The sequence below is a fragment of the Adelges cooleyi genome, unplaced genomic scaffold (genome assembly GCF_023614345.1).
Source record: "Adelges cooleyi isolate 19-005CV unplaced genomic scaffold, UGA_ACOO_1.1 ACOO_flye_CR_arks_rails_tigmint_CR_PRNA_651, whole genome shotgun sequence".
NCBI classification, from domain to species: Eukaryota; Metazoa; Arthropoda; class Insecta; order Hemiptera; family Adelgidae; genus Adelges; species Adelges cooleyi.
In genome coordinates, this window is record NW_026096352.1 from 12270208 (window position 1) to 12288207 (window position 18000).

The window sequence follows — 18000 nt, forward strand, 5'->3', positions numbered from 1 at the left end:
ATAGATTAATTTATTAAAACGGAATAGTGGAATATTTTTATGAATAATTAAAAGATAGAAAAATGTTGTTATTTTTATATAGTAAAGTAAATGGAGGTTGGTTTTAAGAAGAGAAATTAAAGTAAAAGAGTTATTTTAAAAGTATATTCGAGAAGGAAATTTTTTATATTGTCAAAACATTATTAAGGTGTTTTGTATTTTCTCTAAAAATATATTTTTAGATAATCTATACAAAATTACTTTATTGAATTGTTGCCATTCGTTAGGATAAAATTAAAATGAAGTTAATTTTAAGTAGCCGTTACATTTTACTGCATATACCATATATTTAAATATTCTTCTAAATTGTTTTGCTATTGAATAAAAAAAAAATTCTAATATCTAAATAAAACAATTAACTAAAAGATAAAATATAATCATTGTACCAAACTAATATTTTTTCCAACTATTTATGATAAAAATAATTCAGAGTTATAATTTAATAGCATATTAAAATTTTTATTTTTGTTTGAGTTTTTATAATATCATACTTTTAGTATCTTAAGTATAATAAATGTATACTAAATTATTTGAAATATGTCTAAAATCTATGATATTAAATCTCTAAATTGTTATTTAGAAATTTTTCATTTATTTTTCGTCTCTAAAATTTAGAGACCTTTGACTTTATCATTCTTTTCATAAAAGTTAACCTAGTAGAAATAAGAAATTGCAAGTCCTTGTACACATAGCTCAAACATATGAATTCAATTAAAGCGCTTAAACATTTATTTAATTCTAATAGATCACACTTCATATAATAGTTGTCAGAAAATACATATATCGATACCTAAATACAATTATGTTTTGTCTTTTATACACATAGTAAAAATGTAAAGTACTATAATAGAATTAATCAATGACAATTGAGTTATTACAATTAAAAATGTATTTATAAACATACATTAATCACTATTATTATTTGTTAAATATATTGTCTAGAGATTCATTTCTTTATGTATAAAACCTAAGAGAACTAGGGTTATATAACTATGTCAAAGTCGGGAAAATTAATCAGATCGGATACAGTTTTCTAATAACAAATAACACTGTTATTAGTTAAAAAAAAGCACTAAAAATGTTTACACCCAATTAAAATTTCTGTACAATTTTAATAGTTAGAATTTTTAAATATGTATTGTAAAAACATTACAAGTAATCGTGGAAATTTCTCAAACCAAATTTCATAAACATAATATTCACTTAGACCTTATTAGAACTGTTGTCTCAGAGCATGTTAAATTTGTTTAAAATTTTATTAGTCATGATAAATAAGTAAAAGCCCATAACACATTGAATTAATAAACAAAATAAATACATGACAAATGAAAATTACTTAATTTATCAATAATGATTAATAGGTTTGACATCATAACAAAAATTATTTAAGATTTGATACGTTTAAATCTTAACCATATTCCGTTTTCGGGGACAGTAGTCGGAGCAAGCTTCTTTAGTCTCATCGGGACATCAGTTTTTTCACAGGGTTCTATTTGGTACATAGTTAATAGTTTAGAAAGTGCCAATTTCATCTCCATTTCGGCAAAACGTTTTCCTAGAAATATTATAATGAACATTATTAGGTAAAACATCATTAAATAATACATATATTTGTTCCTGTTTTCTTATCTGATAATAACTATTACCTAAGCATATACGAGGTCCTTCTCCGAAAGGCATGTAAACACCACTTGGCCTTTTGGATTTTTCCTCGGGTGTAAAACGTTCCGGATTGAAGGTAATCGGATCAGGGTAATACATTGGATCCATGTGTAGGCTGTATGCAGGTATAGCGATTTTAGTACCCTTTTCTATTACTAAATCTTCCCCAGGAACTTTGTAGGACTCTGAAGCTTCTCTGATAATAATCGATAAAGGTGGATACATACGTAGAGTTTCTACGGAAAACCGGTACGTACACAAATTAGTTTATTTTACTTTCAAAAAGTTATTCGGTAATCTTAGTTAAATATCGAAAAAAAAAATCTACGACACTGACCTGATATGACCATTTCCAGGTATGAAAGTTCTGTTAAGAACTCGTTACTGAACTCGCCGTTATGTTTAGACTTTGCGGTTAAGATTTCATTGCGAACACGGTCTTGGATGTGTTTTTTTAGAGCCAACTCGTATAAACAGTAGCTCATGGTAGTCGAAACCGTCTCAAATCCGGCAACGAACATAAGGAAAGCGTTGGCAGCTATATCCGTTTCTCTATAGTTCACTACAGAGTAACATAAATGACAAATTATATAAACGAAAATGTGGGAAAATAATTCTCATCAATAATTTATAGGAGGCGATACAGTATATAATGTAATGTTTATCAGAAAAGCGTTAGCCTCTATATCTGTTTCTCTGTAGTTCACTGTGACAACAATCCACATATTATATTATAGATTAATTTATTAAAACGGAATAGTGGAATATTTTTATGAATAATTAAAAGATAGAACAATTTTGTTATATTTATATAGTAAAGTAAATGGAGGTTTGGTTTTAAGAAGAGAAATTAAAGTAAAAAAGTTATTTTAAAAGTATATTCAAGAAGGAAATTTTTTATATTGTCAAAACATTATTAAGGTGTTTTGTATTTTCTCTAAAAATATATTTTTAGATAATCTATACAAAATTACTTTATTGAATTGTTGCCATTCGTTAGGATAAAATTAAAATGAATTTAATTTTAAGTAGCCGTTATATTTTACTGCATATACCATATACTTAAATATTCTTCTAAATTGTTTTGCTATTGAAAAAAAAAAAAATTCTAATATCTAAATAAAACAATTAACTAAAAGATAAAATATAATTATTATACCAAACTAATATTTTTTCTAACTATTTATGATAAAAATAATTCGAATTATATATTAATTGCAAATTACATTTTTTATTTTTGTTTGAGTTTTTATAATATCATACTTTTAGTATCTTAAGTATAATAAATGTATACTAAATTATTTGAAATATGTCTAAAATCTATGATATTAAATCTCTAAATTGTTTTTTAGAAATTTTTCATTTATTTTGTGTACAGTACGATGGTTCGCCCATTCAATCCACAATTATGAATAATTATTATGTAACTAGTGATGGTGAAAATAAAATGTTAGCTTTCAATCTAAAACTCAACGATTACCTGATGGTTCCAATTTGTTGATGATTAAATCTTGTCTAGCCTGCATTAAACACTGCACGAGATCGTTTCTCACGATATTGTTTTTTGTTCTGTAGTCCATCGTTTGGTTAAACGAAGATTCGAAAAAATCTGTTGCTTCTGGAGGGACGTCGGCAATTTTCAGCAGTTTCCTAAATGATGGTGAAATAAAAGTGGCCAAATCTTTTACAACCGACCTCAGTGAAACCGTAAACACAGCTTTTCCGGCTTTCCGGAATGGCGAATCTTTATCAACGATGGCGTTTAACTGAAGCCCAAAAGCGCAAGTACCGATTACGTCCGTCGAATAATCACCCATGATGTCACGCACCTCTAACACGTCTGATTGAATTAAATTCATTTCCAAATTCTTCATTAATTGGTCACTACATTCTTTAATCTGATCTTGCATGTTTTTCAGTTTTGAAGATGTGAAGACTGGGCTCATTTTGTTTCTCATGATTTTCCATTTTTGTCCATTCATCGCGAACAGATGGTTTGACAAAGGAGTAGCGTCGATATCTACAGGTATACCGTGGTCCGTGAAATGTGAGAAATCCTTTATGAGTACCTTAGTTATGAGATCCGGATCGCGAAGCATTAACGTTGGCGTTCTCATCTGGTAAATTCCCCAGTACTTGTGTTCGAAACTATGTTTATACAACCTGTTAAATAGATCAGTAATGTGTTCGAATCCAAATATGATTGTTGTGAAATTTCCAAACAATGGCACTGGCCGTTCGTACGGTACGTTCCTTTTCTGCCAATATCCATAAGTAGAAGTGCTAAAGTAATAAAATAAACATCCTAAAACTATGGACAACGCGCACGTGTTCATAAACCAAGTGCCGTTAAAAATCGACGTACTGGCTAACGATAACATGGTTGATTTATTCTGCGCATGAAAGGAGACTAAAAGTAAAAATTAATAATTGTGAGTACGGTTAACTCAGTCCCTACTTATTTTAATGTATAAAAACATGTCGTGTAGTGAAACTGGTTTTGAGTGAGAGCGTTTTCCATTGTCGTATCACGCACATTCAATTATATTTTTCAATTTAATAATGATGATTTAATAATTGTTGAGAAGCAATGACATCCCTAATGTATCTTAACTTTATAATTACTATTATTTCAAATCGTGGAATTTTTTGCTCTGCGATCTGTTTATACTTTCCTATTTGTTTGAAAGCATTGCAGCCACTAACTTAGTGCACATATAAATAATGGGACTTAGATGGTTCCGACCAAGGACATGAAACCACTCTTAGTGTTCACTCCTAAAATTTCACATCCTACAATATAATGAATTATTACATTTAAAAAAATACATTTAACATAAAATAATGACTTATGAATATTTAACTATAATAATAATAAACTAAGGATCTATTTAGTTTTTATCTTAACCACATCCGATTATCAGGAATAGTAGTTACACTTAGCTTTTTCTACTTTGTGGGAACATCAGTTTTTTTTTAAAGTTCTTACCTGGTTCTTAGTTAATAGCTGATGCATTAGAAGTTCTCAGAAAGGGATCACGACTTTCAGTTATTAATATCATACCCAAGGTTGTTAACCATACGGTATAGTCCATTTTTTTTTTGTATTCAAAACCTGTTTGGCTTAAACCTTTATGTATTCCAGATGATTAAACCATTTGTCTTATATGATATCAATAATCAATTTGAGTATGAAAGAAACAAGTTATGTACATAATTACATCATAATAGTTAACGTACATCAAATTTATTCCGGAAAAAAACCAAACACGCAATTTCTTAGAGGTTTGTAGAGTTAATAAAGATATGTCAATAATTTAAATAAAAAAAAAATTAATTTTCAGTAGGAGAAGTTAACAAATTTAAGTAAAAAAGCTTGTGTCAATATTGTAAATATTGTTGGCGTCCCAGATTCTAAACATGAAACCTGTACAAACATATTTAAGTTAGTTATAAACTTTACAATTAACAATAATTTTCGGATTGTTTTAAAAGTTGTAGACAAGCAGAAAAAACGTCTGCGTATTATTAACTTGGCAGAATTTAAACTTAAAACTATGGTACATACTAAGAAAAAAAATTATTTGCTAAGAATATTGATACAACATGGAAAGACTCGACAACACTCAAAGAAAAATAACAATCGATTTGTATAAACATTATTTATCAACCCTCAATAAAATCACTTTATTTAAATTATGAAAAAAATATTGTCACAACTTACCAACACTGCATTATTATAGTGTTAAAATATTTATAGGATCAACAGCAATAAAGTATTGATATGTATACCTCAATGATCAAATGACTATACAAATTATTATTTTAATGTGACCGTAATAGATAATATAATAGATTACATAAAACAATTTAAATTAAACAAAAATAATAATAATACGTTTTTAAGTGTAATGTATATTAATATACTTAGTGTCGATGCAAACTTGAATTATTGTTATTCTTGGGGAACTATATATACATACATATATATATATTAAATATACATGATAAAAAGTTGATATTTAATATTGAGAACTTAATATAACTACTTTATTTCTGGTTACAATACGTATTTTTCAACTAATAAAGGAAAACATAATGATGGAATGATTATTTTTACTAAAAATGCTGTAATGGTATTCCTATATAAATAATATTGTTTTGGCTAGTGAAATATTATATTAAGGCTATCAGTAAACATACGTTTGTTTATTATGTGTACAGATCATCACCTAATAATAGTTATGTTTTTATAATAAGGCTAGGCATTATTAATGATAGAGAAAAGTAATATAATGAATGTACTGAAATAATAGGAGATATTTATATTGAAATTGTAGGTACCAAACGTTGATAATGACTATTTATATATGATGGCTCATTATGGCCTCAAGTTATTTATAAATATGTTCACTAGAAAAGGTGATCATTTTTTTTTTAATCGTTTTCTCATAATAAAACATCACTTAAACTCTATAATATTTACAAAAACAAATTTACCATTCTTATAAGGACAACAATAGTTAATTTATTAAATCTAAATTGTTTAAGTTAGTCCTAACGTTAAACTTCCTTAGAAAGAAATTAATAATACAACGAGAGAAAAAAAATAAGTGATAAGTATGATAAACTAATTGAAGGACGCTGGTTTCGATAAAATAATTTTTGGATTTTTAAACCTTGTAACCAATTTGATTGACTTTATTTGACTTATAAACTTTTTAGAAGATGATAAAACTATAATAAGGAACCATTTTGGTTCAACACAGGTAAATGATTTATCATACAACTTAGTTTATCAAAAACATATTGGCATTAATGAAAACGTAATTGCAGTTTTCCTAGATATAGCAAAAGCTTTTGACAAGTGGATTAGAGTAGCTTAATTACAATAATGACAAGTATTGGTATCTCGAAATAAAGTTTATATTTGTGTATGATCTATTTAAAAATATAAAACAAAAAATTAGTGTAAATAGTGCGTTCATTAATAAAAAACAAATCGAGTATGTTATACCCAAAATGAGTTATTATAACGCCCTGTTTTGTTTATTTTATATATAAGCTGAATATATAATTTGAGGATAGATGAATTATTAATTATTTAATATATATATATATATATATATTGCTTTATCTTCTTTAGTAAATTTTAGAAAATTTGAAAATTTAAAGCTAAATTAGAAGGAAATAATTGTAAGAATTAATAATACATAATTAATTAACTAACTTAATCTTCAGATTTTAGTTTACATGATTTTTGTTTTGTTTTTATACGTAGTAAATAATATAATAATATTTAAAAATAACCTTAACTAATGTTATCATCATCAGCGTTTACAACAGACTGAGACTGATAATGGCCAAACAAAAACGAACTAGTAAAATGTGTGAGATGTAATAGACTTAACAGTAAACAAATTATTCTTAATTTTTAACATTTTTATTGCCTCTTTAATATGATTTGCTTAAAAATTATTTATAATTTATAGAAATTTTACTAATTTTATACTACATTAGTATCCAATAAATGTCCCTCGCTGGAGCTTGGTGCACTTCTTGATTTTTATGTTCTTTAAACCTAACCTATTACCTACAAAACATTTATTACATTTTCACGGTGTATTTTATAAATCTCTAATTGTTTTCTTTACTCCTATTTTGTCTTTAGATGAATTTGTTATTTTTCAAAAAAAAAGTTGAAGGGCACAGGGGAAAAACGGTAGTAGTCATATTATGGAATTTTTTTTTTCAAATATTTTTTTTCAATTTATGCCAAGAATTTATTTTTGTCAATAGATTATTTAAATTAATACATTTATTATTAGAGTAGTATTTAATATGATTTTTTTTGTTCATATGTAAGAGGTAGAGGAATTCACGAACACCGTTTTGATTGTAATACTTCTAAAACCAAAAGAAAAAGAAAATTTTACGTAGACAAAGTTTATTTTGTATTTTTATTTTACTTAATGAATTAAATATCAATTACAGAGAATATTTTATTTTAATTCAAATTTTTTCCAAAAATACCTATTTTAATAATACAATGTCTGAACTATAAGAAAAACATTTGTTTTGAGTGTCCCATTCTATGAATTCTATTTAAAAAATATCTATCTTCATGTTCCATTCGATTTTTAAAAATTTTAAATGACGGTGTAGAAAAAAATACTTTTCTAAGAAAATAAGGTGAATTTAGTACTATTACCATTGCCACAATATTCGTTCGTGCAAACTCTGCTTTTATACAACAATTAATTATGGTCCGGAAGCGTTATCTTAACAATAAAATAAATAAATACAATTTACAGCTTCATAAACTACCAAGCTTAGTTATTATTAGGGAATCGAAGTGACCAATTACGATTTCATTTAGTTAAAAATAAAACAACAGTCAGCAAATTAAGTAAGTATCAATTAGACAAGTGCTAATATGAACTAAGATTTTTCTAAGAAATTAAGTATACTCTTTTTTATAGGCAATGAGAATTATTACTGTCCCTACTTTATGGCGGTTATTTAGATAGTATATGGATATAGTATATCCTGGTGGCAATAGCTTCTAAACTCATATTACCACGTTTCATATAAAAGAGACCATAAGAACAGAAATTATTAACTTTTTATAGTGTATAAGACGATCAAAAATGAAATAATAGCAATAAACAAAACAGTGTATACTTTATTAGTAGTTGTTCAAAGTATTTTACAAATCATTTTAAAACAATAAGTTTTTTATAGTTTCTTAATGATGCTGAATTATAAATCAAGCCTCTTAAATTTCAACCATATGTCATTTTCTGGTACAGTATTCAAAGTTAGTTTCTTAAATTTCATTGGAGCATCAGTTTTTTCACATGGTTCTATTTCGTATTTTGATAATATTTCTGAAAGTGCCAATTTCATTTCTATTTCGGCAAAACGCTTACCTATAAATATTGAAAATTGTATTATTATTAAACTCAGATAAACATTTAATCAGTAACATAATAGTTTATACTTATTAATTCGAGGTTTCCGTCTAGTGAACAGCAAAACAAAATATATTTTACCGTGAAAAGATTTTAAATAATTTTTCAACTTATGTCATCTAATGATAACCGCAAAGCTGTATTTACCTAAACACTGACGAGGTCCTTCTCCAAAGGGCATATAAACCCCGCTTGGCCTTTTGGCTTTTTCTTCGGGAGTAAAACGTTCCGGATTGAAGGTAATCGGATCAGGGTAATACATTGGATCCATGTGTAGACTGTATGCAGGTATAGCAATTTTAGTTCCTTTTTCTATTACCAAATCTTCTCCAGGAACTTGGTAGGACTTTGAGGCCTCTCTGAAGATTATTGATAAAGGTGGATACATACGTAGAGTTTCTACAAAAAAATCATGTATGTAAAAAATGTATAGAAAGAAAAATATAATAATATAAATTAGCTTATTTTACTCTTAAAGAGCTTTTCGGTATGGACAGCACTTTTGTATTTTTTTTAAAAAATCATTAGTAAATATAATATAATTTTTGTGACACGCTTCAAATCATGCCATACCTCTGAATTGGGTATTCTTGAGTAATTCATAAAAAAATATTTGTTATGTAGAAATATATTAACGAAACTTCGTATTAAATAACATACCAGATTGTAGAGTTATTTAAAAGTGTAAAGGGTCGCAAAGTCAAAAAAAAAAATGAATAAGTGTTTCAACATAAAGTAAATACCATAATATAGGTTTGTTTTCCTGTTATAGATTTCTTATTTTAACAACTGGTATATTTACTAAGTCGGAAGTAGGAAAACAAACTTCGACCTCCGGCCAAGTAAACTAAATTTACATTTTTTCAAGACTGTAATAATATGTAGACAGATTTTTATTTGTTGGCAACAATATATAATACATATTACATATATTACATTATGGTATTTACTTAGTTCCTATATTATATAACGTATTTTAAGGCTTATGTTGAAATACTTTTTGTTTTTTTTACTTAGCAACTATTTACACCGAGTTAACGAAGTGTTTTTGTTGGGATATCAGTAGTTTTTTATACGAGTATATGTGAATGTAAAATATAATACTTTGAATACAATAATAATAATTACAGATCATATCACAACAATACCAACTAATACCACAAAATACCTAACACACAAAAATCGTCACAGCTAAACAAAGACACAACACATTGTCATTTGTCGATAAACTGCGGTCAGCAACAACGTCGTGCCGATCTGTCAGTAAGGAACGACGAACTAAATTTTATGTTTATTTTAAATTAAGTTTTTCATACAGTTACTTCTCAGGATTTTCATAAACATTTTCGTTGACTGTTAACAAACATGTTGTTATTTAACTAAAATGTAGAGGCTATGCAAACATGTTTATATAGTAACTTAATTGTCTAAACATATCCTAAAGGAGCAAATTTCTTTAAAAATATTGCCTACACTGTACTTAGTATTACAAAATTTGCATAAATTTATTTATACATCTTTTTTTATGAAAAAATAGACGAGGAATTGAATGGTGTGGTCAAATTATATCTGTCAAAACGTAATATTTCCAATGTTTAATTGAATTTAAAAATCGGTAATTGTGACTTAAAGTACTATTTCCATGTCCAATATTATGTCAAATCTAACTATTTACAAATTGCATCAAAACATTCTACTTCCCATGACAAATAAGTGATTGTTTTTTTAAATGCGGCAAAACACATTCCAGATATTTTACAAACGATCACGTCAAAACGCTTTAGGTTCTATACTATAAATATAGCAAAAGAAGTTAAAGTAAATGCGAAGGGTACTATTTCCAGTTGTTTTAAAACCTACAAAACCATTTTTGTATATTTTAAAGCTACGACAGAAAATCAATGTTTCTGGAAAGAACAAAAGATAGAAATAGTACGTTTTAAAATATCCCCCTGTCATACACACCTCGTATGTATAACTAGATATAGATTAATGCTACTAACCTGCTAAAACCATTTCGACATATGGTAGTTCTGCTAAAAACCCATTGTTAAGATCGCCGTTATGGTTCGACTTTGCGGTTAAGATTTCTTCGCGAACACGATCTTGAATGGGTTTTTTCAAGGCTAATTCATATAAACAGAAGCTCATAGTCGTAGATACCGTCTCGAAACCGGCCAGGAACAAAAAAAAAGCATTGGCTATTATATCCATTTCTTTAAAGCTCACTGTCATAAAATAATAAAATAATAACATAAAAATATTAATTGTTCAATCATCTAAATTCATATAGGTAGTACAATTAAAATACTAGAAGACCAAGTGGTACTCAGTCGAAAAAGTTTTTCAGTCAAGTCTGCAACCACGAAAGAGCATTTTAATGTCTCGTTGAAGTACCGAATAAATTTAGATTAGTTGTGGAATTATAATTAAAAAAAAAAAATTACATGGAGCTTCCAGTTACAGCTTAAGGCCAAGGAGATTAAAAAATTATGTACAATCAAGTTTCTGACTAAAATTGTAGTGTTTATTATCTGGCCAAAAGTAACTTAACATAGAGAATTAAACTATTTTGAATTTATTATTTAGTTCTAATTTGAACGTTGAACGTACAACATATCTTATCTTATCTCATATCAGATAACAGCGTAACGCTTTTTTTCGTAACACTTTTTTCGTTATGCTTTTTTCGATTATTTGCACAGCTAATTCCACCCCATTCCTATTCCCACCCCAACTTCATCTTCAACCCCATTTCTTTTTTGGTAACGCTTTTTTCGGAAATGTGCCAGGGTTATGTGCCAGAGCTAATACATGAAAATGTCAAAATGTTCTAATAAAATTGATCATCTAATAAGAAACTATTAAATTAAATTTGTATTGTGTTGTATATTAAAGTAAAAAATGTAATGTTATTCGGCTATATTCATATAAATATATTATTAATTGTTAATATTTAACACCTATAGTATTTATCAGTTACCTGATGGCTCTGATTTATTGATGATCAAGTCTGTCTTGGCCTGTAGCAAGCATTGCACAAAGTCATTTCTTGTGATACGGTTCTTTTCTCTGTATTCCATTGTTTGACGAAAAGAATTTTCAAAAAAATCTGTTGCAAACTTAGGGAAGTCGTAAATTTTTAACATTTTTCTCAATACTGGTGAGATATACTGGAACATATCTTTTAGTAGAAGTCTAAGTGACGGCGCGAATACAGCTCTTCCCGCTTTACGAAATAACGAGTTGTCATCAACGATGGTGTTTAACTGCAGTCCAAAAGCGCAAGTGCCGATCACGTCAATCGAATAATCGCATATGATGCTACGCACCTCTAACACGTCCGATTGCATTAATTTCAATTTCAAATTTCTGATTAATTGGTCACTACAATCTTTTATCTGATCTAGCATGCTTCTTAGTTTTGAGGATGTGAAAGCTGGGCTCAATTTGCTTCTCATGATTTTCCATTCCTGACCTTTCATAGAAAACAGGCCGTTGTTTATAGGAGAAGCGTTGATATCTACGGGAAAACCCTGATCGGTGAAATGCCAGAAATCTTTATTGAGCACCTTATTGATAAGATCCGGATCGCGAAGCATTAAGGTTGGCGTTCTCATCATGTAAAGTCCCCAGTATTTGTGCCCGGAACTCTGTTTGTAAAGCCTTCCAAAGAACTCCGTCTGATGATCAAGTCCAATCAAACTGCGGGTAAAATTTCCCAATAGCGGCACTGGCCGGTCGTGGGGCACGTTTCTTTTGAGCCAGTATCCATGAGTGGAGATGCTAAAGTAATACAATAGAAATCCTAAAACTACGAACAACGCGCCTGAGTACAAAAACCAGCTACTGGTTAAAATCGATGTACCTACTATAGATAACATGATTGCATTACATCCAATATACAACTAAAGCTGTAATTCTGTAATATATTTTTATTCTATAAATTTGTTGTTGTAAATAACGTATGACGTAGTTTGACTTTGTATTCAATTATTAGTTTAAATATTAAATATTTATAGCTGTGTTTATTAATAATTAAATGTGCTGATCTAAACTGTCGAACATTGAATAAACGAAATCAGAATGGATTCATTAATAATTTAACATAAGAAATAAAGGACGCATTATCCATGCGACTGATATACTTTAAGGTCTATTATTTGTATATCTATTATCTATATCTATTTTTTTTCTTTTCGCTGAGAAGAATTGTCGCCATTTTTTGTTTACAGAACAGCTTTTCATTCAGATTTCAATTTATCTGTGGTAACAAAAGAGTGAATTTGTGAAAAAAAAGTCTTAATATGTACTTTTATTTTTCTATACTACTGCGTATACTCTTTTTAAGTGGCAATGAAAATTATTATCTTTATTTAATGGTGGTTATATAGATAAGACATGGAAAAAGTTACCCTGGTGGTCTTCGCTTCTAAACTCATATTGATACATTTCATAAATAAGATCATAAGGACAGAAATTATTAACTTTTTATAGTAAATAAGACAATCAAAAATCATTTGAATATTAATAAGTGAAACAGCGTATAATTTGTTATTCGTTGTTCAACATTAAAAAATAATCAGGTTTTGCAGTTTTTTAATGTTACTTTATTAGGAACTAAAGCTCTTAAATTTCAACCATATCCCATTTTCTGGCACAGTAGGCCAAGTTAGTTTTTAAATTTTATTTGAGCATCAGTTTTTTCACATGGACCTACTTCGTATTTTGATAATATTTCTGAAAGTGCCAATTTCATCTCCATTTCGGCAAAACGCTTACCTATGAATATTGAAAATTGTATAATTAGTAAACTCAGATAAACTTATAATCAGTAATATAGTAGTTTACACTTATTAATGCGGGGTTTCCGACTGCAATACAAATATTTTATCGTTAAATGATTTAAATTAATTTTTCTACTTATGCCATCTAATGATAACCGAAAAGCTGCATTTACCTAAACACAGACGAGGTCCGTCTCCAAAAGGCATGTCAACACCTTTTACCTGGCCTCTTAGCTTTTTCTTCGGGAGTAAAACGTTCCGGATTGAAGGTAATCGGATCAGGGAAATACATTGGATCCATGTGTAGACTGTATGCAGGTATAGCAATTTTAGTTCCTTTTTCTATTACCAAATCTTCTCCAGGAACTTGGTAGGACTTTGAAACCTCTCTGTTAAGTACCGTTAATGATGGATACATACGTAGAGTTTCTACAAAAGAAAAATATATATTAGTTTAAATTAGCTTATTATACTCTCAATCAATTTTTCAATATGGACAAATCCTTAGAGTTTCATTAAAAATTTTAATTCTGAAAATCAATTTTTTTTGTGGCACGTGTCAAATTATGTCATACCTCTGATTCAGGTATTCTGGTATAATTAGAATAATTTATTTGTTATGTAGAAACAAATAAATTATCCGTCATAAAAAATTAATGAAACTGATCACGGATCATGGATCTGCTTTCTCTTATTTTCAAAGAACGGAAACTAAAATGTATAGTAACTTAAAAGTCTTATCTTAAATGAGCAAATTTCTGGACAACATATTACTTATTATTACAAAATTTACAATTTAACTGACCTTATTTAATAGCTAGATATAGAATTATGCTACTAACCTGCTCTAACCATATCGAGATATGGAAGCTCTGCTAAGAGACCATTGTTAAGTTCACCGATATGATTTGACATTGCGGTTATGATTTCTTCGCGAACACGATCTTGAATGTGTTTTTTCAAAGCCAACTCATATAAACAGAAGCTCATAGTCGTAGATACCGTCTCGAAACCAGCCAGGAACATAAAGAAAGCGTTGGCTATTATATCCATTTCTTTATAGCTGACTGTCATAAAATAATAACATAACAATATTATTAAAACAATATTAATTGTTCAATCATCTAAGTTCATATGGGTAGTACAATTTAAGTACTAGAAGACCAAGTGGTACTCAGTCGAAAAATGTTCTAATAAAATTGCTCAGCTAATACGAATAACTATTAAATTAAATTTGTATTGTGTTGTATATTGATATCTATTACATGTCAATGTTAAAACGCAACCACATAATATTAGTCTCAACAAATATTAATATTTTTTGTCTAACGGCCCAAGTAAAAAATGTAATGTTATTCGGCTATATTCATATAAATATATTATTAATTGTTAATATTTAACATCTATAGTATTTATCAGTTACCTGATGGCTCTGATTTATTGATGACCAAGTCTGTCCTGGCCCGTAGCATGCATTGCACAAAGTCATTTTATGTGATATGGTTCTTTTCTCTGTATTCCATTGTCTGACGAAAGAAATTCTCAAAAAAATCTGTTGCAAACTTAGGGAAGTCGGTAATTTTTAACATTTTCCTTAACTGAAGTGAGATAAACGTGCACATATCTTTCAGTTGAAGTTTTATTGACGGTGCAAACATAGCTCTTCCCAACTTTCGAAATAAAGAATTATTATCAACAATGCTGTTTAACTGCAGCCCGAAAGCACAAGTACCGATTACGTCCGTCGAATAATCACCCATGATGTCACGCACTTCCAACACGTCCGATTGAATTAATTTCAATTCTAAATGTTTGATTAATTGGTCACAATTTTTCCACATTTTTGTTTTACTCCCCTGCCATCTTAGTTTTTTTTAAAACAACTTTTGAAACTTAAATGGTAACGCATACATTTTATTAAATTTTTAATTTGAGAATAATGTATTAAACATTTGACTGGTCGATAACCAGTTTTTGATAACTGTTTTTGAAGCTATTAAAGTTTCAAGTTCAGGGCAGGAGGAAAGGTGGAGTGTAGTCTTATTTTTATCTGCGCGCAATTCCCAACCACACTTCTTCTCCTATCCTAACTTTTAAACTCTTATAATTTTAAAAATAGTTTTAAAAAATTATTCATTTTTATTTTTTTTAGCTAATAATTCACCTAATTCTGATATCTTTTTCAACATTGTAATCCACCCTTTACATGATAATAACCAAAAAACATACGATTTTTAAACGGTAACGTATAGTATCTGATAATTTAAAAATTGATAATTATGAACTGAACATTTTGACTGGTTCAAAACAAATCAGCGTTGAGTAATTACTATTAAATTTATTAGAGTTTTAAATTTGGGGCGGGAAGTAGAGTGCGGTTGAATAACACGCATAAATAACACTATATTCCACTTTACATCCCTACCTAAAATATTAAAATTTAATAACTTTAAAATCAATTATTCAAAATTTTAAAAGTTAATATAATGTATATCTACATTACCATTTAAAAGTTTTAAGTTCATAGGTTATCAAGTATTAACACGAAAGGGATGGGGTTATATTGTGGGAAAATATATTGTATTTGAGATGACTAAAAACAATAAAAATAAAAAATAAAATATTTAAAAAAAGTCTAATATGTTTTTTTAGAGGCAATATTAAACCAATCACCCTATATACATTACATTGAAATGACTGGTCGATAGTTTGTTTTAAAACATAGAGATTGTTAATTAAAAATCAAAAGTTTGTGGCATTCAATGGACGATAATGAAGTTATTCAATGATTTAATAAATATTAGTAGAACTTTATGTATCATTAAACGTCACGCGATTGATTGATTAAACTAATCAAATTTGTATGCACTCACGGTGTAATATTGTAAAGTTTGTTTTTGCTATCTTATCTAGTTCTATTACACCTACAAAACTGTAATATATCAATAAGATAATTTTTTCAAAAAATAATATATCTATAAGTAGTCTACATACTAAGCTAATGCATTTATTAAGAAAAAACATGATTAAATACCCATAGATGTTTATCATACTAAAAGTTAATATTATCGGTAGATTTGAAAATGGACTCTTATTGAAAATGAATACCTTGTTTATTACTCTGCAAAAGTATACTAAATCTTAGACCGTCTTTTAGGTACCTTTTAACAAGTCATTCAAATCAAAAACATACCTTATGTGTTATAATATAGTATTGTTTTTATTATCCCAAACAAAAACCTAACCGTGAAACAATGGCCAAGTGTTAAGCAATAAAAATGTAAAAAACAGTGTTTCTCATGAAAGTAGGAATGAAGTAAGATTATCGACTAAAATAAGAGCGGGCTTGGTCACAATGTAGATATCAGTACATTGATAGGCTGAATTTCTTTAGTATGAAACTGTCCTTTTTCACAGTTTTTGGTATTTTTGGGGAAAATCATTCCTTTTTGCTGCATCAAAGCGTTTATTTGAAAGTGGTTTTATCACTTATATTTATAATAATTCCTGTAGACCTGTGACTTCTCTATCCCACTATGCTTTAATACTTTTATGCCTTGACCCCACTGTACTGGCTTACTCGGAAAAAACCACTTTAAAATAAACCTAACCGCATCGTAGCTAAAACATTTTTCTGGATTTTTGTGTAAAAGACTTCAAAAGTGGTCAAATTATATGTTTTTGTGGTAGGTACATATTTTTTTTAATTTAAACGTGTTTATGTTAAAAACTGCAAACAACACAGTTTTCCGCAAATTAAAAAAAAAGCTGTATTCCCATTTTTTTCTTCGTTTAATATGTTATGGATACATATGAGTTCTGACTCTGGACAAATTTTCAACTTAAAGAAACATCAATAATACAACTATGAATAAAACAGTGAGTTTTCAGTTAGTGCCATTTACTAATAACATGACATGCTACATGTAAAATGCATCTAAATAGGTTCACTTTAAAACTCTTATGGCAAACTATAATGATTAAGTACACAAGGTCTCGTCCATCAACTAGAATCATATGGCGCGTGACGGTAGTGTAAGTAATTGATAGTATATTATTACTATAATATCTTAGTACCATGTACTAAATTGCCGCTTTGATATTGAAGTATTCTTACAAATAACACAACGTTAATAACACGTTGTTGTATTACTGTATTTTTTACGTTGTTATTTTCAAAACGAACGCCCAACCTGGGCTATGAGTACAACGTGAAATATTACAATATGAGCGACTTACTTCATTAACACACAAATATTGATATCAGTTCATTTTAAAAAGAACAAAAAAAAGGACATATTAACGAACTGCAGAAACGAAATGAAAAATAAGTGAAGCAAGGGAGTAAGTAAGTGCACGTAAGTGCATATATGTATTAGGTTATTTATATTGATATAATTTTGTGATTATGATTAATATTTATTTTCTTACATCGCTATCTGACGGGGGGCTTATTTGGGGGTCCTCCAGATGTCGAATCACCTATTAATTACCATTCATGCTGGAACACCCTGTATATATTTTTATTAAAATATTAA

General features: G+C 28.4%; 1 protein-coding gene and 1 pseudogene across 1 annotated transcript; both read right to left on the reverse strand.

Annotated features, from left to right (window-relative positions):
• Window positions 1-804: 804 nt before the first annotated feature.
• On the reverse strand, window positions 805-12394 carry LOC126845035 (probable cytochrome P450 6a14). The gene is made up of 9 exons (XM_050583614.1): window positions 11659-12394; window positions 10679-10903; window positions 8823-9074; window positions 8492-8633; window position 5373; window positions 3182-4094; window positions 2039-2263; window positions 1686-1937; window positions 805-1594 (listed from the first exon to the last, which is right to left on the reverse strand). Exons 1-9 carry the CDS (start codon window positions 12296-12298, stop codon window positions 1425-1427), a joined length of 2820 nt encoding a protein of 939 aa, XP_050439571.1. The 5' UTR covers window positions 12299-12394; the 3' UTR covers window positions 805-1424.
• Window positions 12395-13288: 894 nt separating this feature from the next.
• On the reverse strand, window positions 13289-15237 carry LOC126844828 (probable cytochrome P450 6a13; annotated as a pseudogene).
• Window positions 15238-18000: the final 2763 nt, after the last annotated feature.

What these genes read in the sequence shown, in the direction of transcription:
- LOC126845035 (XM_050583614.1), bottom strand. Translation starts at nt 12,298, where the DNA reads ATGATGAGAACGCCAACCTTAATGCTTCGCGATCCGGATCTTATCAAT. An exon ending in CCTGGAAATGGTCATATCAG is followed by an intron (nt 1,938 to 2,038) that starts GTCAGTGTCGTA and finishes GGTTTTCCGTAG; the next exon opens with AAACTCTACGTATGTATCCA. An exon ending in AGGACCTCGTATATGCTTAG is followed by an intron (nt 1,595 to 1,685) that starts GTAATAGTTATT and finishes TAATATTTCTAG; the next exon opens with GAAAACGTTTTGCCGAAATG.